This window comes from Durio zibethinus, chromosome 26 (genome assembly GCF_047325235.1).
Source record: "Durio zibethinus cultivar Kanyao isolate XHJ-2024 chromosome 26, ASM4732523v1, whole genome shotgun sequence".
NCBI lineage: Eukaryota > Viridiplantae > Streptophyta > Magnoliopsida > Malvales > Malvaceae > Durio > Durio zibethinus.
The window spans coordinates 18,176,225-18,199,070 of NC_143187.1; the positions used below are offsets into that span (position 1 = coordinate 18,176,225).

General features: G+C 29.7%; 1 protein-coding gene and 1 pseudogene across 6 annotated transcripts; both read left to right on the forward strand.

Moving 5' to 3' along the window:
- Window positions 1-338: 338 nt before the first annotated feature.
- LOC149511401 (U3 snoRNP-associated protein-like YAO) lies at window positions 339-1,868 on the forward strand (annotated as a pseudogene). The gene is made up of 2 exons (XR_016334223.1): window positions 339-1,284; window positions 1,402-1,868. The product of XR_016334223.1 is annotated as a U3 snoRNP-associated protein-like YAO (transcript).
- A 4,928-nt stretch (window positions 1,869-6,796) lies between these two features.
- LOC111275366 (SIT4 phosphatase-associated family protein) lies at window positions 6,797-19,547 on the forward strand. Of its 5 annotated transcripts, none has more exons than XM_089755442.1 (20): window positions 6,797-7,123; window positions 7,897-7,960; window positions 8,063-8,166; window positions 9,706-9,792; window positions 9,890-9,965; window positions 10,062-10,136; window positions 10,287-10,340; window positions 11,763-11,822; window positions 12,082-12,198; window positions 14,012-14,106; window positions 14,206-14,408; window positions 15,226-15,323; window positions 15,528-15,631; window positions 15,715-15,880; window positions 16,052-16,174; window positions 16,938-17,020; window positions 17,263-17,404; window positions 17,989-18,018; window positions 18,380-18,450; window positions 18,587-19,547. In XM_089755442.1, exons 6-20 carry the CDS (start codon window positions 10,065-10,067, stop codon window positions 19,197-19,199), a joined length of 2,031 nt encoding a protein of 676 aa, XP_089611568.1. In that variant the 5' UTR covers window positions 6,797-7,123; window positions 7,897-7,960; window positions 8,063-8,166; window positions 9,706-9,792; window positions 9,890-9,965; window positions 10,062-10,064; the 3' UTR covers window positions 19,200-19,547. The 5 variants fall into 5 exon arrangements, with proteins under 5 accessions (XP_089611568.1, XP_089611567.1, XP_089611566.1 ...); XM_089755441.1 differs by lacking the exon at window positions 7,897-7,960 and adding an exon at window positions 9,286-9,633; XM_089755440.1 differs by lacking the exon at window positions 7,897-7,960 and adding an exon at window positions 9,590-9,633.
- Window positions 19,548-22,846: the final 3,299 nt, after the last annotated feature.

The following is a 22,846-nucleotide window of genomic DNA, read 5'->3' on the forward strand; positions in this document are numbered from 1 at the left end:
TAATTTTTTTTACGATCTTTACTCTCCTTGAATTTTAAGTTTTTTTTAATAATATTTAAAAAAATTAAAATAAATAAATTATTTAATTTCATAAAATATATCATATCTAATAGTTTAAAATAAATAAATAAATTATATATTCAAAATTACTCTAATAAATAATTACTTATACCGCTTGAATCCAATTTCTTTTCGTCTTTTGGCTTGAAAATTAACTATGGAAATCGTAGATGTAAAATGTTAATGGAACACAAATTTATTTGAACTTTAACTTCGCAGTATTATTATTTATTTTTATTAGGGGTGGGGGCCTAGGTTGTTTAGTTCCTACCAAATTTCAAAACCGCAATCGACCCATGTAAACACGATCCGTTTTCCTCACCTGACAGAAAAAGGAAAATCCTTTTTCTTTCTCTCTGATTGTTGAACCATGAAGAGCAGGAATGAAAAGAAGAGAGGGTCATCGGTCCCAAAAGGAGGCCACATGGGCAAGAAAATTTTCGATCAACAATGACCCGTTTTTCGAAATGGAGAGGAAGTAGCGGCGGAAAATGGAGTACGACGACGATGACATTGAGTCCGGGGGCTCTGAAGAGATGGCTGAGATTCTGGGTGGTTCTGAGGCAAGCGGGGGAGAGGAGAAGCATGAAGATGAGGATGAGGAGACCCCTGGTGAGATTCGAAAAAGGGTGGCGAGAGAGCTTTTGGATAAGATGCGGGCAATAGCAAGGAAGGAAAAAGAAGATGAGGAAGAGGAAGAGCTGAGGGATTAACTTGTGGCCAAGATTTTGCAGCAGGAGTAGCTTGAGGAGAGTGGCAGGGTTAGGAGAGTCGTTGCTTCCAGGTAAAAGAATCACTTTTTTTACTCATAAGAATGTCCTTTTACCATTCCGGTGTTGGAAACATTTCCTTTGATATTGACAGATTCCTGTGCCAAGTCAGGCTTAAAAAACCAGAAACTGCTGATAGATTTAAAGTTTTAGTGAAGCATCGCTATCTGTTACTGCTTTAGCTCTCTCTGATAATGACTTGAAAGGCATTTCAGCATCCAAAGATGGTACTGTTTTGCAGTGGGATGTAGAAAGTGGGAAAATTGAAAATTTCCAATGGCCTAGTGAAAATATTCTTAAAAATCGCGGGTGTAAGGACCTGCGAGGTCGACTTAAAAAGCATAGTAAAAGTGTTTTAGCATTGGCTGTTAGTTCTGATGGCCGGTATTTGGCAAGTGGTGGCTTAGACCGCCATGTTCATTTGTGGAACATTTGTACAACGGAGCATTTACAGGTATTTCTTTAGTCTCCTCTTAGTCTATTTGACTTAACCTATTCCAAATTTTCAATTTCATGAATAGTAAAGTATATACAGTTTTTCTCAATTTGGCCTTTAATTTGTGCTTAACAGGCACTTCCAGGTCATCAAAAACATTTGTTATGTTTAAGTTTTAGGCAAGGGACCACAGATCCTTTTTCTGGATCATTTGATCAGATAGTCAAGTATTGGAATATGGAGGACAGAGCTTACATTGACACAATATGTGGTCATAAAAGTGAGACGATTGATTGCCTAAGAAAAGAACGAGTTTGGACTGTTGGATGTGATCGATGTATGATGTTGTTTAAGGTAAACATGATGTATAAGTTTTAGTTCATCATCTAAATAGACAGTACTGGATAAAAAGTAAAACATGCGATGCGGAGTCATTTTTAAAGAGTAAATCATGGTTGCATTTCCATTACAATCAAAATTGGTGGACATCTTTTAATTTGCACATCCTGCTGCCCCTCCATCCCCTATGTTTTGAGCAATGTGTTATACTTTTGGCATTTAAATGTAGGCTAGATGGTTACCAGGATATTGCTTTTGTTCTCCATATCTGATAGTCATCCGCTCTGCACCATGCTAAATAGGTCCCCGACCAGTCATGATTGGTATTTTGCTGCAATTAAAATAAATAGAGGTGATTCATGTTGAATTTTCTCAAAAATTAATGAATATAGTGAGTATTTCAAATATTAAATACAAATTTTTAAAAGGTTTTAGATTTTAAGTTTTTGAATTTGATTACTATTTTTATAATAAATATTGTTATTTTATGTTAACTCTTTTTTCTGTCTAAATTTCACTATTTATGTCTAAATAATTTTGTATTTGGATAAAACCTGATGTTTCTTCCAGAATAAGAAAGAATATGTCAAACTGAAAGGAAAAGAAGTCTGTGTTTTTAGCACAAGATTTGGATTGACTTGGTCAACACCGTACGTACATACGGAAGTTACTTTAAAATATATATATATATATTAATATTATTTAATTATTTAAATATTTAATATACATGTAAATTAATAATAATATAATTAAAATATAATAAAATTAAAATTTTAATTAAAAATTAAAAATCTCAAAACATATAATAATATGTGAGAAAAAAATAAAATATCCAAAATTTTTATATATAAATAGTATTATTTAGTACATGAACAAAATATTACATTAAAAACTAAAAATTTCATCACTTTAAATTAATTTTTTCAATTTATGTCATTTTCATCTTGTGCAATTATTTTTGTTCATCTGTAAGTTTACATAATTTTAAGATAAATTTTATTTATCTAAAAAATAATAATTTTATATATTTAAATAATTTGTATGATAACTTACTCGTATAAATATTTTTTACATGAGTTTTAATAGTATTTTAATCTTTAACACTTATAAAATTTGTTAAATTAATTTTTATATTTATTTTAAATTTTACATTTAATGTAAAATTATGTTAATAAAAACTAAAATGAAATAATTTTAAATTTTAAGTAATAATATTAAGTATTAAATAATTATTTTAAAAATTTGTTGTAAAAAGCTTTTTAATGAAAAAGCGTCAATTCCATTAATTTCAAAAGTAAAAGAATTTCCTTTTTTGCTTTTACTACTTATGCCTCGTTTACAGAAAAAAAAAAAGCAAAAATACTATAAAAGAATTAAATTATAAAAACTTAATTTCAAATAAATAAGTCCCACACGGGTTGTGTTTTACATATCACTTTGCTAGCGTCTCACATGGGGGGTTTTGTTTTACATGTCACTTTGTTAGAGTCACTCGTGGGGCCTTCTAGCCAGTCTTTTACATATCGATTCGGCTAGTTTTTAACTTTAGACTTCATTTTCTTTCGACTGCACCTCTTGGTCAACAAAGTTATGCGCACTGGAGGTGGAGTTGTTAAAAATATTGTGGTCAACAATATTTACGTTGATTGGAGGTGCAATTGTCAATAAAATTTATGCTCATTGATATTTGACATCAATTTGGACATGAAACCTGCTTTTCTTCATTGAAAGATTTAGTTTTAGTTAAAAAAACGCATTGGACTTTTTTTTTTTCCCTTTTTCATCCTTCATTTTGTATTATAAAGATAGAAATATCCTTGTACTTTAATTTTTTTATTTTTTATTTGAAGTATAAAATAATTTTATTAATTTATTATAATAAATATGTTTTATTTATTATATAATAAATTAATAAATAAATAAAATTATAATTAATTTTATAATTATTAAATAATTTAAAATTTTTGTTAATATAATTTTTACTTTAATATTTTTAATGATAATTTTTAATTTTCATTTCACCGTTATTGTTATTTTTACATCCAAATATATATTTTATCATTAATTTTAATTTTATCATTATAATAATTAATCTCATTTTTATCATTATTTTTATATATTATTAGAATTAATCCTATCCAAATAGGTCCTAAGTCTTTAAACTAGTGTGGTTGGTTTCAAAAATTAACTTTTTTTTTTTTTTTATCTTTCTTTTTTCATATGTTTAACGAGACATTCCTGTGTAAAAAATGAGAAAACATACTCATTTTTTTATTTTTCTTTGTTTTTCTTTTTTCTATTTTTTTGGAAAGAGAGAATTTTTAATGGAATGGAGCTAATTAAGATTTCAAAAAATAAAACTCAAGTTATGATAATATTAATTCTGTAATTTAATTTGTAGTAGGATTTAAATTTTCTACAAAATTAATTATAAGATAACTTATATTGTTTCACATTATTTTTTTATTTTCTATTGATTTCATTTTTTTATTATAATTATCAAAAATATCTTTTTTATTTTAATTATTATTTTCGCCTAAAAATTTAGATTTAATTTAATAGCATTGACTATTTAATTTTTTATTTATTAAAAATATGCAAAGTATTATCAAATAGTATATTCGTTTACCCATATGTCAATCTTGATCATCCTTAATTATATTACAAACTTCCATAATTATTTTTAGGAAAATTATATTACAGAAAAACACAAGCTTATTGATGCATGAGGATGCAAAACTGCTGCTGGATACTCCTGATGAATTCCAACAAATTTTTTTTTTTAACATTATTGATGACTTTCATTTCCGCATGATAACGTATCAAATGCATATGCAAAATCGGTTATACCCAAAAAAAAAAAAGGTGAAAAATTTGAAGTCAAAGTGTTCATGTAATAATTAATTAAAAACTGCAGGAGGAAATTTAGTTTAATCAATTAAGTAACTAAGAAAAATACAAAGCAAATGATGGGATAATAGTTTAATCTAGGCAGGAGTAAATTTTTTTTTTATTTGGACGGGCAACTAAAATCTGATATTACTTCCAGAATGAGAAAGACTACGTCAAACTGAAAGCAAAAAATAATACGTCAAACTGAAAGCAAAATATTTGGATTGAGTTGGCCAACACCGTAAGTATGAAAGTTACTGTAAAATATAAATAAATTAATATTATTTAATTATTTAAATATTTAATATATAAGTAAATTATTGATAATAATAATAATAATATAATTAAAATACTAAAATATAATAAAATTTTAATTTTAATTAAAAATATAAAATCTCAAAACATATAATACTATTTGAGAAAAAATAAAATATCTAAAAAATTTATATATAAATATTATTATTTAGTACACGAACAAAATATTAAATTAAAAACTAAAAATTTTATTATTTTAAATTAATTTTTTTAATTTGTGTCATTTTTATCTTGTGCAATTATTTTTATATATCTGTAAGTTTACATAATTTTAAAATAAATTTTATTTATTTTAAAAAATAATTTTAAATATTTAGATAATATGCATAATAATTTACTCGTATAAATATTTTTTGTATGAATTTTAATAGTATCTTGATCTTTAACACCTATAAAATTTGTTAAATTAATTTTTATACTTATTTATTTGTCATTTTTTGCTTGAATTTCTATCTTTGTTTTTCTTAATTTGTTTGATTAATAGTTTTTTTTTTTTATCAAGCCTTCTTCTTTTTACTTCTATTACTGCATTTAAAAAAAAATTAGAGGTGATTCTTGTTGAATTTTCTCAATTCTATTATGAAAAATAATGAATACATGAGTAGTTCAAATATTGAATACAATTTTCTAAAAGGATTTAGATTTTAAGTTTTAGAATTTGATTACTATTTTTTATAATAAATATTGTTATTTTAGTTAAACTATTTTTTACTTAAATAATTTATAAAAATGATAGTAAATGTAATATTATTTAACACATAAATCTAAAAATCAATTCAATGTAAAAGGATCTTAACATATATATTATAAAACAAATTTTGATTTTGACGTTTTTTAAAAGTCAATTCATTATCGGAAAATACCCATACGCAAGAATTGAAAAGAGATAAGAAGACTTTGACAAGGTATAAATGAACATTCTAGATTTGTTTTATTTCAAAATTATTCATGAATTTTTATTTTAAGACATTGCTAAGGTGAGTTGATAATATAAAATTAGGGATAATTTTTATAGATAGTTATAGATTTTAATATTAAATATAATAAATAATTAATAAAAATGCATTTAACTGAATTATGTAGTCTATTGGTCTTTAATTTTATTATGAAATTGAGAGATTAAAGGTTCAAATTTTACTATTTATAAATAATTTTTGAATAATAAACAATAATATAAATATAGATTTGTTTAATTAGCTATTTAATCTTATATTTGATTTAATTAACAGTTTAATATGATTTTTAACGAATTTGATAAAAATCTGGTTTAATATATGTTATTGGATCGAACGTGCTATCAGTTTTTGATTTAATGAATTTGATCGACCGATTGGGTGCAAATTTTTTTATTCACCACTAAAAATATGAGTATAAATAATTAAATAAAATCTCCCTATTTAAAATATCAAAATATCAACTCTCATTCAGTTTGATACTAATTTGGATTTAATTAAATTTGATTTAAAATTTTTAAATAATATATAAAATTATGAAAATTTAAAATTTAATTTAAATTTAAATTGATTTTTCATACTATTTAAATAGAATCAAATTAAATTATATCATTCGGGTTCGATTTGTTTTAGTAATTTTTTAAATTTGTATGTATTATTTTAATATAATTTTTAATATATTTAAATAAATTTAAATATAAAATAATTATTTTTATTTAATTAAATTAAAAAATATATAAAAACTAATAAAAATACATTTTTTTATTTGATTTAATTTTTTTACAATTTTTCATTTTTTCATTTAAAATTCAATTTAAATAAAATATATATTTAATATTTAAATTAATTTAAATTAAATAAAGTAAAATTTCAAATTGAACCAAAATATATCAATTTTCGATTTTTTTTTACCTAATATTCATAATATATTTGATATTTCAGACTTTAAAGTGTAAAAGAAAAAAGAAATAAAAAACAAAAATATAACAATTTAAGTGAGCAATAAATAATGCATATATTAATTTTATTTTACTTTCAGTTTCCCCAAACAATCCCGCGATTACGGGTTGCTTTTTGGTTTTCTTCTCTCGACCCTACGCTAATCCATCGGCTCGATCCAATCCCAGAAAAATCCCCTTTTTTTCTTGAGTTTTCCTTTCGAATCCGTACGGTTCAGACTGCTAGGGTTTCCCCTGCGGCGGATGTTTTTGTTTTCTTTGTTTAAATTCGCCGACTCCTAGGGTTTTTTTTTATTTTTTATCTGGATCAGATCTGGGTTCTTTTTTTGGAAGCGATTTCGTTGTTAAAATTTCGCAAAGATGTTTTGGCGTATGGCCGGATTGTCCACTGCGTCTCCTGTGAGTTTCGCCTGCTCATTTTATTGTTTTTGATCTATACTATGCATATGTGTATGCCATTTCTTGTGAATTTGATTGAATTCTGGGGTTTCATGCTTGTGAAATTTCTGTTTTGCTGCTCATAAAATGCAACAAACAGAAATAAGGGCTTGAAATATTGTGTTTCAACGTCTGGAAATGGTTGAAAGCCTTTGGTATTGCCTCTTTGTTTGAACAATGTTACAATATAGAGTATGGGTCGTTTTCTCTGGAGTTTTTCAACTCGGTCGAGAGTTCCATTTAAATCAAGTATATAAATCAGGCGGCATTTGCTACGGGATAAAATGAGTACCTTTGTTTTCTTTTGAATCAATGGGCGTTTTTTCAAATGTGAAATTCAGTGTTTGTACTTTGGCATCAATGTTTAAAGCATTGCAACCGCCTTTATAGAGGAGGACGTTGGAGGAGAGGATTAGAGGGAAATATTTTGTTTTTGTTCCCAACGGTTATACATTAGTATATTTTAGATGGGCAAGGAGGCAGAAATAGTCGGATCCTATATTTTTTTCCTCTCAAGTAGGTGAGATTCTGGAGGAAAATCTTCTTAACCGTGCATTATCTTGTTACTTAAAGCAGAAAAGAATTAGCTGAAATGTTTACGACTTTGGCCCATTTGCTATGCTTTCTCTAGAAGCCTAAGATGACATTCCTGTAATAACCGTTTATCTTTTAAGTTAAACCCTTATTCTATTCCTCAATAATTTTGTCTTACCCTTATTCTATTCCCCAATAAGCCCCATTGTGGAAGGAAGTGATAATCAAGGGCCAAGGCCATACTTGTTAGTTTACAGTCAACATGTATGTGTACTATTTTCTGTCTGTGTATTCTTTGGAAAGTATGGCTTTTGTTCTTCATTTTTGTTTTCTTTTGACAATTTTCGTTTTTATGATTAAATGCAGGTTGAGACAGTTTTAGATAAGGAAAATTTTACACTGGAGGAGCTTCTTGATGAGGATGAAATTATTCAGGAATGCAAAGCCCTTAATGGGCGGCTTATAAACTTGTACAGTTCCTCGTCTCTACATATGCTTGCTTTCTTTGTTCTTTCATTTCATAGCACATTAAATTGTTCTATACCATCATGTTTCTATTAGATAATATATGGGCTCTAATGTGCTTATATAGTGTATTTTTTACTCTAATCACGATGCATGATTTTGTTATTAGTGAGACAATGTGTTAATGTTTGATCATAGGTCATGGCTTTAAATGTTAAAGCCTTTGGCAAAGGCTTCTGAAACGCTTATAAAATTTTAACTTTACATTTCACTTGAATAATCTAAAGAGGGGCAATAGATGATTATGAAATGATTAATAGTCATATATGTATGGCAAGGTATATATAAATGCATTCACCTTTTATATATTTTGGGATCATTTTTTATGCTTGTCTTTAAAAATGAATGTGAATTCATTAAATCTATGGATACCCATGCCTACATGGTTAATGAGAGCCAAGAGATTATAGCTTCTAATTAACATAAAAGGAGTTCAAAATGGGAGGCAAAGAACAAATGTAGAAGCGTGGTGAAGTATAATGTAAAATGCTGTTAATTATGTAGAAAGTCAAGAAAGCTACATTGGAAAAAAATCAGTTCAAGATTGATGAAGATCTTTTGCTAAATTATACAAAACTTTCAGTGTTGATACTCAGTTTAGTTCTTTGTTTATATGAAGTTGTGCTGGATCACTTTGGAAAAAAAACATTTTCTTTATCATTACTTATATCATGTAAGAATTACTTTAGATTTCTTAACTAATTCTTTGCCTATTAATAACTGGAGAACAAAGTGTAATGTATCTAATATATGTACCATAGCCTCTGGCAGTATTGCTATCCAAGTAACCATCTATCTAGAATAAATGCTTTGAATAGATTGTGTAGTGTGGAGGGTTGTGTTTTGTTTTTTGCTTACTAGTGTACCAAAGGTGTTGATAGATAGATCTGGCTTTTTGCCTTCGGTTTTTTTAGAAGATGAACCAAACAAATTAAAGGACACAAAGGGGATGCTAAGAAGAGATCAATAATATCTAGAGCATCCTGTGTTTCTAACATTTACTGCCTATGAAACCACAAGTAAAAGTGTAAAACAAAGTGTCCAATGCGTTGTACTTGGATCAGGGATCAAAGTTCAAAGCTATAGCTATCTTACTGCCTTTCCAAGAATGTGAACCCTTACAAGCCTGCAACTCCTTTTCAATTAACTGGCAACGATCCAAGTGCTACCTAGCATTGCCTAAGCCATTCACCAAAGTTTCCTTGCCCATGGTCAAGTTTTGAGAGATGATGAGTCGACTTGGCATCTTTCTTGCACAAAAGCATCTATTAGGCAAAAGTTTGCCTTTTCTCGCATTGCTTCCCTATCAAAGAGAGTAACCTTAGTTGGGACCCCGTCGAAGGATGTTGATGGCTTGAATTGTTGCAGGGTTGGATATTTGCTCAATTTAAGCTGCACTTTGAAAATTGTTTGTAAGTCAATGACTATTTCTATGTTTTTTGCTTCATTGGTTTTTTACAGTCATATTTTATTCTCTTTTGTAGCTTGCGGGAGAAGGCTCAGGTTGAACAACTTCTTCGATATATTGTGGTAGAACCTCCAGAGGATGCTGACAAGAGGCGAACTTTTAAGTAGGTTTAATAGTTTTAATAGATGGGTTTGTGCCCCCACTCCCTTGATATTACTGTATACATAATGTTTTATGATGCTTGATTTGTGTGATTGTAGGATTCCTTTTATTGCATGTGAGATTTTTACATGTGAGGTTGATATCATACTAAAAACGTTGGTAGAAGATGAGGAAGTAAGAAGTTGACTCGTTTATTCCCCTTGTTTTTGCAGTTGTAGTTTTCTTTATTAATGTCAGTTTCTAAATCATTTGGTGCTTTCTTGTTTGCAGTTAATGAATTTGTTATTTTCCTTTTTGGATTCAAATCACTCCCATAGCACACCGCTGGCGGGTTACTTCAGCAAGGTGTTTTGTTTGAGCTATTGAAATATTCACATCTTTAACATTGTAGATGTCGTGTATTTCATTTTATTTCATTTATTATGTTTAAAAATATATGGGACTTTGAATATCTTGTTATCCATGTTTCATATTTAGTTAACTTTTTCCTGCTAGGTTGTCATATGCCTGCTGTTGCGGAAGACATTGCCATTCTTGCAGTATGTTAAGGTATGTTTATGATTCTTTTCAACTTGATTGAGGAATTTCTTGTAGTATTTATGTTGTCAAAACTGGAATGATGGTTTCTTGGTGGTATTACATGGTGTGTGTGGGAATATTATTTTACTTTACTATTATATGATGGCAATACAGTATTCTAAGAATGAAATTGAAATTTTATATTTGCCTGCAAAATATAATTCAATTTTAAACTAATGGTAATGTTATAATTTGGACGCTGTGATATGCTTTGCAATTTGGTCCATCTACCTATTTAATTTGGTTGTGCCTCTGTTTTGAGGGGAGGTTTCATCTCTGATCTGGTTTTCTTCTCTTATCTTATTTGAGCAGTTAAAGATCTGCTAAAGTGTTGAGCCTTTTTCAATGGTTGTTTAAGTATTGCCGGCTGTTTCCTCTGTTGTGTGTTCCAGATTGGTGGGAAATCCATGGTTGGGCCTAAAAAAGATGCATGTTTCCTCTGTGGGAAGAGGGTTTTATATATCAACTTGCTAATTTGGATGGCAATGTGTTGAATTGCTTTACATGTCTGCACCTTAGTTGGACTTTTTGTATGGAGATTGAATCTCTCCTTTAGCACTTCTCTCTCTGAACCTAAGTTTCTTAGAATGTAGATAGATTTGGTTTGGACAGAAACTGAAATCTAGAAAACCACCTATCTCAAAAAGGGTTACTGTGGGGGTATACTTTCCATTTGTTTTTAGCTGATTTGTTTAGAGTTCTAAGTTAATTAGGCATTGTAGAAAGTAGTGGATCATTTTAATTGGTAGTCAGCTAGCTGATTCTGTCTAGAATTTCATTTCTAGGTGTAATTTCCTCTTTCTTTACAGAGTCATTTAACATTTTGATTGGATTTTTTTTTTTCGGTTTTGGAAGATCTAAAATTTCAGATTGTGTTGCATTGTGGAAGCTACAAAATTCCCAGTGGTCTTTGTAAATTCTTGTAACGAAGCTGCAACAAACTTCCTAGTGGCCGTAGCTTCAGATTGTTTTGCATTGCATGCTTCATATAACATTAATGTCTTTGTTTTTCCTCTTGCTAGCAGCATAAAATGGCTGCAACAAGCGGCATTACATTTTGATGCATCTTTATATGAATATTTGTCAATATAACAAGGACTAAGATGTGTGGTGCTTGTCAATATAACAAGGACTTGGGGTTGCTTATGTGGTTGAATTCTTTGGAATCTGGATGAATCTGATGTGTATCTCTGGAGTCTGTGATACCTGTTGAATATGAACTGCATGCTAAACTTTTCTATCTAGAATCATCTGTGTGGCTCTGTTGCAGTTGTGGATGCTTATTGTTGCATGTAATGCTTTGTATAGGGTTTAAAGCTGTTGTCTTTGAATTGGCTTTAAAGTTACCTCTATATTATTGATCTGATTTATTGCCTTTATGATGCTGTGCAGGGTCATCAAGAAATTATCAAGCAGCTAGTTGACCTGATTGGCATAACTTCCATAATGGAGGTTGGTGTTTGTTTATCTTTGTTTGTTATTTACCATATATGAACCTCTCAAAAGCTTGAGGAATTTTTTAATCTTTCTATTCTTTTTGCTCATTTGATGAGATTACTTGTGCATTTGGTTTGTCCACCAAAGATTTTCATGTTATCGAAATATTTTCAGTAGCTTGTGATGATAAATAAACTCGTGATCCTAGATTGCCACTCACTATCCTGCTGAGAGGTTTTTGGTTTGCTTATGAGAGTCATTCCTTGTTAAACAGGTTTTAATACGACTGATTGGTGCTGATGAGCATATGTACACTAACTCCATGGAGTTAATGAAATGGATAGAGGATACAGATGTATTGGACATGATTTTGGACAAGTTCAGCTCCTCAGTAAGTGCCTTTAACTTTTTGGGCCCTCCATATATACATATATCTATTCAACTAATTTTTGTAACAAGGACTCTTTGGGACCAACCTAACACTTTGGTGCAGTCGGCAAACTTTTCCTTGAGTATTTTCAAGAATATTGTTACTGCAAGACTTCATACAATTTTGGTATTGCAGGGATTTTTTTTTATAAATTTCCTTCTTTCCTTTTCTTTTACTTGGAGTTCATCATGTTTAGCTAAGATTTGTTATTCAATTACTTTCATTTTATATTTATGCTCTATGATTTACCCTTACTGTTTTCATTTGTATTTTCATTTCATCTTTTGATTCTTTGGCTCCAACTCTTACTTTGGTGGGTTGGCAAAGTTTTTCTAACATTGAGAATTTTCTAGAATTTTGTCACTACAAGAATTCTGACAATTTCGACATTAGGGAGATTTTTATCACCATATGCTTTTATATATTTGCAAAAAGAAAAAAAAACTACTAGCTCAAAATGTCCCACTTTTCCTTTTTGTTTAATTGGTTTTAATCATGTTTTGCTATGAACTTTTATATTTCAATTCCCATGCCATTATTTTTATCATTTTGTTACTCAGTGATGCTCAATATTTTTCTACTGCAGAATTTTTATTTTTACTTTTTATCATTTACTCTTTCAATCATGATTTCCATTCAATCTATGTATTGTAAGATATTTTGGGACTCTCCCAATACTTTGGTGGAGCTTGTAAAATTCTCATTACATCAAGAATTCTTCAAAAAAATTGTCCGTAATTTTCTTTAGAAATTCATTGTTGGAGGATTTTTAATATTTCTTTTTAAGTGATTTTCATTCCAAAAATAAAACTAGACTAGACTCTGAATTGGTTTTGTGGAACCTACCTTGTTCTAAGTCCTAGAGCACCCAACCACCCTTTCAAATTCTCTTTCTTATTTTTAATCTTTTAAAAGTTGTATTCTTTTTGTTTAGTGTATGCCACCTTTCTTTCATTCCCATAATTCAAATTCTCCTCCTCACTCTGAAGTGCTTCCTTCTCTCTCCTCTCTCCTAAGTGTTTTTAGATTCTTTCTCTATAATGTTTGCTTAGGGTCCCTCAGTTTGCGAGAAATTAGCAGGATATGGAAATATTTATATTCTACTTTTGTCCTCTCCTTTTCCTCTCTTTGTTGGGGGTATTTATAGGAAGAGAATTGGTATTGGTGATGGTGGACAGCCATCCTTTGGCAGAGGTTGGTCAAAAAGGTCAACCTTTGGGGGCTTTCTTTTTTTCTCCTTTTGATTTTATTGTTCACAGAGGGGTTTCTGAAGTAGGATCAGCACTAGAATAAGTTGGAAATGAAACAAAATAAAAAGAGATAAAGTTAAAAGGGAAAGGTAACATGGAAGACAAATTAAATTACCCTAGATAGAAAGTGCTGTTTAGAAACCTTGTTCGCCAATACATATTTGCCCTTATCTCCTGAACCAACCCTTCGCTTTCTCTAAACCCAATTCTACTGCTGTTCTCTTGTACCTTGATTAGAACAATGTTGTATTTCATTCTTTAATGCACGAGTGCTGACTCTGCACCATTCAATCAAATTCTTTTCCGCTAGTGGAATTAGTGTTTGCCAATTTAGTAATGATGGAGATTATGTGCTGATTCTTTGTCAAGTGTCTTGCAATGATGTCTACATAGATGTTTCCTGACCAATGAAGAGTATCACTGACTTATGATCATTAAGGGCATGTGATTAAGGTGTCATTTCATTTATTGGTGTTGAAATATGGTAGAGTTTTCATTGAAAAATGTTCCAATGTTTTTTACAGGATTCTGCTGAGGTGCATGCCAATGCAGCTGAAACCTTGTGTGCAATAACGCGATTTGCCCCTCCTGGTCTCGCTGCAAAAATTACAAGCCCAAAGTATATTTTCTCATGTTGCTTATAAATGTGCCAAAAGTGTGCTCTGACTTATCAATCATTTAACTTGGGTTTTTTTTTTTTTGGGGTGTTGTCATGAAGTTTCATTGGAAGATTATTTCGTCATGCTTTGGAAGACTCAAGACCAAAATCTGTTCTGGTCAATTCCTTGTCTATCGGCATATCTTTGTTAGATCCTAAGAGGCTAACATTGGGTGTATATCACACGTACAACCGCCAAGTCCCTCAAGGATCAATGATAGCTGCTAACCCTGAGACAGTTGAAGGAATGCTGGAGAGTTTAGGTGAAGTTATCTCTTCTGGTTTACTATTAGCTTCATAGCAAATCCATTTGCAGAATAACCTCATTCAGAATTGGAAAATGAATTAGTTGAAGATGTTATAGGGGTTTTCTTTCATAGCATATGATTCTTATTATTATATATGCCCCCTATAATTACTCTTTTCAAGCATTTGCAACTACTTCTATAGATCAAAATATTTAAATAAAAGGAAACCAAGAAAGAGTGTCAACTTCCAGCTCTTGTATCATGACTTTGGAAGCATTGAAACAAACGCAGTACTAGGTATAATACAATATGGACATGGCAGTATGACAATTTTTAAAAAAAGTTAGGACACAATATGGCGGGATATGACAATAAAAAATATATATGTTTCATTAATTTTAAATAAAAAAATTGGTAATTTGCCATAAAAAGTCTCTCATATCTTATGAAATTTATATAGATTTTTTTTATTGTATTGTTATAGTTGTATTGCATGTAGTTGAAGTTAGTCTAATCCATAGCCTCTCTTTCCAATGAAAAGAGCCTACAATTTATTGTTCTTTTCAACGCCATGTCCACCCATTTCTGTTATGTCGACTGTATCCTAATTTTTTAAAAAAAATTTTGGTGTGTCCCTCTTGTGTCATATGCACATTCTATTGTGTCAGATGCATATCCATGTCGGACACTGATACAATGCTGGTGTTTTGGGGATTCTGACTTGTCTGTGTTTCACAGCTCACAACAGATGCTTAAGCAATTCATTTTGGCTAAACTTAAACATCAATGTTATCCCACGGGAGAACTTAAAAATCAGGTTACCATGCTGCAGGTGATTTACTGAAGCTTTTGGATGTTTCATCTTCAGAGTCAACCTTGTTAACAACGTATGGAAAATTACAGCCACCTCTTGGAAAACATCGGTTGAAGGTATTTCTGTGTTTTTAAAAGTACCCTTTGTTCATTTTGAGGATTGAGTGTCTTCATTTTGGTTCCTTCATGAGTCAGCTATAGCTGATGGTTGAACTTAATTTCTATACCAGGCCACTATTTAAATGGTCCTTTTATATGGATCATCAATTGCACACCCAGAAAAACTGACGGGATTATTTATAATTTGATGTGATTTTCCAGATTGTAGAGTTTATTTCTGTCTTGCTGACAGTTGGTAGTGATGCTGCTGAAAAGGAATTGATTCAACTGGGTGCTGTGCAAAGGATTTTGAAGTTGTTCTTTGAGTAAGTTTAAGGTTCCTGTTTTGCAATGATATAATTGCTGATTATATCCTATTTCTCCTTCCCTTAGTTGATTCCTTTTGCAGGTACCCATATAACAATTTCTTGCATCACCATGTGGAGAACATAATATTGTCATGTTTAGAGAGCAAAAATGTTCCACTTGTTGAACATCTTCTTCGTGAATGTAACCTTCTGGGAAAAATTCTTGAAGCCGAAAAGAATTGCACGTTAGCTTCTGATCTAAATATGGTAGTTATCCTGTTAAACTTTACTTGGATCTAGTACTCAAAGGGCATTTCTGTGGCATATATTTTATTCCAGTTTTTCCAAATGTTTGGACTTACTAACGCTTAACGCTCCCTTTCTCTATTTTAATGCTGAATTGGTGCTTGATGTTTCCTTTGCTCCAATCTCCTGCAGCCAACAGTTAGTGCCGAAGGTAGAGTTCCGCCAAAGATAGGAAATATTGGACACTTGACACATATATCTAACAAACTTGTTCAAATTGGAAATAGCAATGGTGAAATTCAAGCATATCTGCAGGTTTTAAATCTCAAGCAGTCCTCATTGCATTTTTTAATACTCGTCAGTGTTCTGTGTTGTATTGCAAGTTGCAACACTAAATTGAACTTGAATATTTTCTGATTAGAGAATCCGAAGTAGAGCTAAATTTCTACAATTGACTGATATCTAACATTTGGTCTATCCAATAATAAGTTTGCATTTCCATTTGGGATGTTGCATAAAAATTATCCATTAAGTAAAAGTTGCATGTAGTATGATACTATGAACAACATTTAGGTTAAGAACTTTTTATCAACTAAGGACAAAGAAATGAGAATCTGAAATATGATTAATTCTTTTGAGTGCATTTAATGTATTTTCTTAATATTTGAGCTTTTTCAGAGTGGACTATAATATTTGGGACTGAGGGAGTGTGTTAAAATACACATGGTAACTCTTTTTTCTTTATTGATAAATTTAACTATTACATCGTTGTTTTAAAACTTTCAAAATTATAATGTCATGTCAAAATTTATCATTTTTTTCTGGATGTTTGCATTTTGGACTCTGTATTTTGAGACTATCCTTTTGTCTGGAGTAATAATGGGAGGTAGCCTTCTCCCATGTCATTAACTCCACTCTTACTCCCAAGCTTTGAACCATGAGATTTCCAAGTTCTAATCATTGGTAGTTCCCAGGGGTAAAGTTTCTGCCCATTGCTGTCAGAAGCAAAACCTTTTAAGTTAATTTTTTTTATTTACCTTTCCAAGAGTTGTGTTCTTAATTTGTTTTCTGTTGACAGGAACATAGTGAATGGATTGATTGGCAGACAAATGTCCTATCAAAGCGTAATGCTACAGAAAATGTTTACCAGTGGGCTTGTGGGTATGTCATTTTTATCATTGAATGCTTCGGTCCTTCTTTTCTAACCAATCACCAAGCTGAAGAACATGAATGATTTTGAATGAACTTTAGCTACTTGAATTGTTTATTAGCAAGCAAAAAATTGAAACACAGACAAGGGAAATGATTAGAAGTTGCTGCTGCCTGCTGACCCTTTTTTTTGATATGATATTTATGACCTTTTCTCTCTGAGTTACTTTAATATGGTTTCATCAATTTAACAGGAGGCCAACTGCACTACAAGACCGGACTAGAGATAGTGATGATGATGATTACCAAGATAGGGATTATGATGTTGCAGCCTTGGCAAATAACTTAAGCCAGGCATTTCGATATGGCATTTACAGTAATGATGATATGGATGAGGTGCTTTCTAGAACTTTCGTACTGATCCAGCTATATTTGAGTTGTATTTCTCTACTTATTGAATACCAAGACCAAGAGAATGAACATAAAAAACAGAAAATTATATTTCTGAAATAATCAATTATTCTACATTATTTTATACTGCAACCACACGAGACCTCATTTGCAATAATTTGTAGTTATGCAAGAAATAGTGATGTGTTATATTAAAACTACACTCAATACTATTTGATTGGCTTCATTGACTTATTCTTGATTCTGCCTTAACCTTTGGCTTTAAAGTGTCTCAATGATTTTTGCTAAGCTGTTTGTGCAGTTATTGTGGTTTTCCATGCTATTCTCATTTTAGTTATTGTGTCTGCAATATCTCTGTATTCTTTTTCCCAAATCAAACTTTTTAGCTCTTTTACTGTAATGTCTTAAATTTTTACTTCTCTGTATTCTTATCGTAAATCTTACTGGATGAGATATGTTATCATTTCATTGTTTGTCTTTATGTCTTCATTCTGTTGTTAAATTAGTACTCTCTGATTTAAAATGTGGAATGTTTTTTCATCTACTGATATCTTTTTCATATGTTTCAGGTACCTGGCTCACATGAACGAGATGATGAGGTATATCTTATGTGTCATGGTCTCAAATTTAAATTTAGTAGTTGGACAGTGTGTCTTTTGAATAATTATGTAGGAAAAGTTTGCTAAAACTTGTTCTGAGGACTCTTCCTCTTTGTCCTTTTTTTCCTCTCATTTTAGTGTGAAATTGTAAGTTCTGGCTAATGATTTTGCACTCTGTTATTTATGGTCTACAAAAAAGGATCCCCATCTTTTATCATCAAGAACATCCACTCTCCCTAGCTTTTATTTTTTTTGTTACTTTTCCGTTTATCCTTTGAAAGCGTGTTTTGCCTGTCCCTTCTTTGGGTTTAGAGAGTTTTTGTGAATGATTGAAAATGTCTAATGCTGTTTTACTTTTCAGGATGTTTACTTTGATGATGAATCTGCTGAGGTTGTAATATCTTCTCTGCGCCTAGGAGATGACCAAGAAAGGTAGGTTGAAATCTTCTTTTGAACTAACTGGTGGGAATTAGAATTTAGTCACTTTGTTGAACATTTTGAATATTTTATTTTGTGTTAAACTCAATTGCTTTACCTAATCGGCAGACATTTTCGTTTTTGCCTGCAGTGGTTCTCTTTTTACAAATTCCAACTGGTTTGCTTTTGAAGATGATAGAGTTTCCAATGAACGTTCAACTGGTGCTCTGGCTTCTGCATCGGCTAATACTGAGGGAACTGGCGTTGTGGATGGTGATGGTGAAGATGATGAGATTGTTGTTGGTGATGATGATGACTTAGATGATACGGCAACATCTTCTCAGGTGCCCGATGCAAAATTAGAAGATAACTCTGCTGACTTGTCTGAAGACTCCAAAGAAGCTGGACCCAGTGCAAATGATAAACCACCTGCTTGGGTTGAATGGAGAGAGACCCCAGATTCCCATGTAGCATCTGGTTCTGACGAATCTGCTATTGTCCTAAACGGTGAACTGCAATTGAAACTGGAGGATAAAGGCAGTGATCATGACCCAGATGGTGCTACTGAACCATCTCCGTCATCCTCTGACAATACAAGTGACACCACCTTGGAGACATCTCAATCAACAAATGAAAATCTTGGTTTAAACCCCCCCGAGCCATCAGAGTCTGGTAAAGACAATGTGAGTACAGCTTCAGGAACTGAGTCTACCCCTGAGAATACCAAAGATGTTGAAGATGCAGCCAAGAAAACAGAAAACTAATGTAAATTCCGAAGAATTGGTTTAGTTGAGCTAACTCATTCTGTGGCGACATTGATCTGATGGGGATAGGCACTGCTTGGTTGACCAGGCTGTTGTTTTCACATACAGCCTTCTGTACCTCGTTAATTGGGCATTGTTGTCGATCAGAGTTAGTGATTCTTTTTTACCACCCATGCAAATCCAATATTTAATCTGTTGTCTAGGTTCGGCTAGTGATTCAGGAAATGGCAGGCAAGCAGGCACATTGTATGCCAAATTATAGTGCAAGAACGAGTTAATATAATTGTCATTTCCCATGAATGTCAAATTGTTGATTATAGAAATGAATTCTTGTGAATGCCTTCTTAACTCTGGTCATTCTCCTCATCTTTTCTTTACCCTTTACCCTTCGGCTTACAAAACAAGTGATGTAACTCGTGTTTTTTGTTCTAGATTTGTATTCTAAGGCATTCTAAGGCGTGCTCCGACGCATAGGATAGTAAGTGTACAAGGATTTAGCAGGAAGCAAAGGAAAACATATAATATATATATAGGTGGAGAGAAGCAAAGAAGAGGTAAAGAATGTTACATGATTGGTTTTTTTTTTTTTTTGGACTGATCTAATATTTGCAAGTTTCTTTAATTAAGGGTATTATTTTGAATTTAGTTTAATTTAATATTAAACATTTTCAATTTGATTCAAAATAAAATTTTATCACGGCAGTGTTATTCATTGTCATCAAGTTCAACATCCGTTAAATTTTACCGTTAAAATCTTTTTTAACCAGATAAAACTTAATTACTTCAAATTTTTTAAACAATAAAATAAAGGTATCCAAAAACTTATGCTTCTTCACTAATTAATAAGATCAATACTTACCAAATTTGCTGCCTGAGGATCGAAAAGATATCTCTTTTGGCCGTCGATGCTTCCTCGTCTTACTATTTTCTCTTACCTTCTTCCTTTATGCTTTATTTTGGTTGCGCGCTTTTGTAATTTTCAGATCAATCTAATCTAGATCTTGATCTTGATTTCTTGTTTCTTAAAGAGTAAATATTGATCAATCTCATCTTTTATTCTCCTAAATTTTTATTTTTTTATTCACAAATTTTTTATATAATTGTGTCGAAGCGGATGAATCTGAGGTGCGCTTTGCGATTTCCTGTTGATAAATAGCAGTGGACTTTTTGTGATGTGATTATAGTAGCTTTGGGTTTTGGTAAATCTGATTTTTTTGGTTTTTGTGTGTAATTTGTAATGTTTGTAAAAGACGAATACGACAAAAGTTTTTTTTTTTTTTTTCAGAATTTAGAGATTTTAAAAGGTTTTTCAAAATCTCATTCTCTCTAAAAAAAAAATTGAGCATTTATATATATATATATATATTTTTTAAGTTTGATTCTTTAATAAGATTAATTTCGTAATACACTTTCATTTTTGGATTTGAAGTTCTTTTTTAGTTTTTTGGTAAATTTTTTATTTTCTTTTATATTAATTAATTGAAAATTTGAATTATCTTTTGATTATGTCTAATTTTTCATGTTAAAATATTTTAAGTTTTTGCGTTTTTTATGTTAAAAATACAATTATTTTTTATATTTAATCTTTGTTTTTGAACTAAATAATTTCACTTTTCTATTAAAAATATAAAATTATCCTTGTTTTCCCTTCAACCAAATACATAATTAAGGGTATTATTTTAAATTTAGTTTAATTTAATATTAAGCATTTTCAATTTCATTCGAAATAAAACTTTATCACCGCTGTGTAATTCAGTGCCATCAAATTCATTATCGCTTAAATTTTACCATTAAAATCCTTTTTTATCATAAAAAACTTAATTACTTCAAATTACTTCAAATTTTTAAACAATAAAAAACTTTCATTTTTGGATTTGAAGTTTTTTTTTTTTTTTTTTAAGTTTTTTGGTAAATTTTGGGTGTTTGGATGTTGAGAAAAGGTGAAAGAAATGATGGGTTGATAGATTAATTTTTTAAAAATTTTCTTTCTTATTAATTAATTGAAATTTTGAAAATGCCTATTTTATCTTTTTTATCAAAGCTTCAAAATTTGAAAAATATTGCCTTTTCTGTTCTTTGATCATCGGGATGTAATGTTTAGCTTTTCAAAGAACAAAAATGACAAATTTTTCATGTTAAAATATTCCAAGTTTTTGCATTTTTTATATTAAAAAAACAATTATATTTTATATTTAAACTTTGTTTTCAAAATAAATAATTTTACTTTTATATTAAAAACACAAAATTATACCTTTTTTTTCTCCAACCAAAGGCATAATTTGTTTCACTTTATTTTATGCGCTTGTTTTGTTTTATATTGAACCAAATTAAAAATAATATTTTTAATTAAAAAATTTTGAAAAAATTAAATTCTAAATTGAATATTTAGCTTTCTTTTTTTATATTTGGTAAATTTCATCAAGATCTTCTAGTTTTTAGTATAATTCAACACAGTCTATTAGTTTGAAAAGTATACAATCCACCTCAAATTTTTTAACTCTGTTAACATAATTTATGCAATTAAAAAACTACCCCTCAAACCTAAATTTATTGTATTTATACGTTTTTTTTTTTTTTTGAAAAATTTTATTCTATATATCCATTGAATATATAGTAACAAATTATCTATATTTAACTCTTTAAGTTGTATTTACTTATTGTAAATTATTTTTAATTTAAAATTAATAAATTTATCATCACTATATTTTTACAAACATGTATGTTTAAGTTTAACGGTTAACATATATATAAGTATTATAATAACTAAAATTGAATTGACAAATATTCAATTATAATTTTTTAATCATTTTCTTCATGCTATATATATTTTTTTTAAATTGTTACGTATTAAAATAATATTACATGTTAATTTATTTATTTTATTATAAATATATTTATATATTAATATACTTATAATTGTAAATTTTGTTTTTATATAATACATCTAAAAAATCTTTTTTTTATTAACAATAGATTTGATTTATTTAAAAAATAACAATATTTTTATTATTATAAATATTATTTCAAGTGAGTATTTGATAATATTAAAATTTTAAGAGTAAATTGATCTTTAAATCAGATATTTTATGGAATTACAAAAAGATTTACTTATCATGTATAGTTTGAGACGGGTAATTCATTTTTCAAACTAATGAATTTATATTGAATTATGCTTAATTTAAAAGATTTGCATGAAATTTATCTTTTTATATTTTATAGATGTTTACGTGATTTTTTATCTTGAAATTATGTTAGAAATTCATAATATAACAGTCAAAATATTATTGAAATGATCATTAAAATTTAATAAATATCTCTGTACAGTATTTTTTAAATAAAATTATTATTTTCTTTCACGTGTATAACATTCATCAAAGAACTGTGAAACTTTTACCTATAAATTGTGATTAAAGGTTTGTTCTAGAATTGAACATGAGCTTTGGCTCAAAATTGAAGGGCAATTTGGTCATTTGGAGGTTGCTTTAAATTCAATCCGAGGGATACTGTTGAGATTCCAATCCAATTACAACGCCTTTGCTGATATATTTTAAAATTATATAAATCATTTATTTTTTCAAATTAAATTTTTACTTTTTTAAATAACACTAAAATTTAGAACTGATTTATTTTATTTCCTACTTTATACG

Excerpts from the sequence above, each read along its gene's own strand:
- LOC111275366 (XM_022860710.2), top strand. The coding sequence starts at position 7,085 with ATGTTTTGGCGTATGGCCGGATTGTCCACTGCGTCTCCT. Across the intron at positions 9,966-10,061 it reads CGTTGGTAGAAGATGAGGAA|TTAATGAATTTGTTATTTTC; the intron begins GTAAGAAGTTGA and ends TCTTGTTTGCAG. Across the intron at positions 10,137-10,286 it reads TGGCGGGTTACTTCAGCAAG|GTTGTCATATGCCTGCTGTT; the intron begins GTGTTTTGTTTG and ends TTTTCCTGCTAG.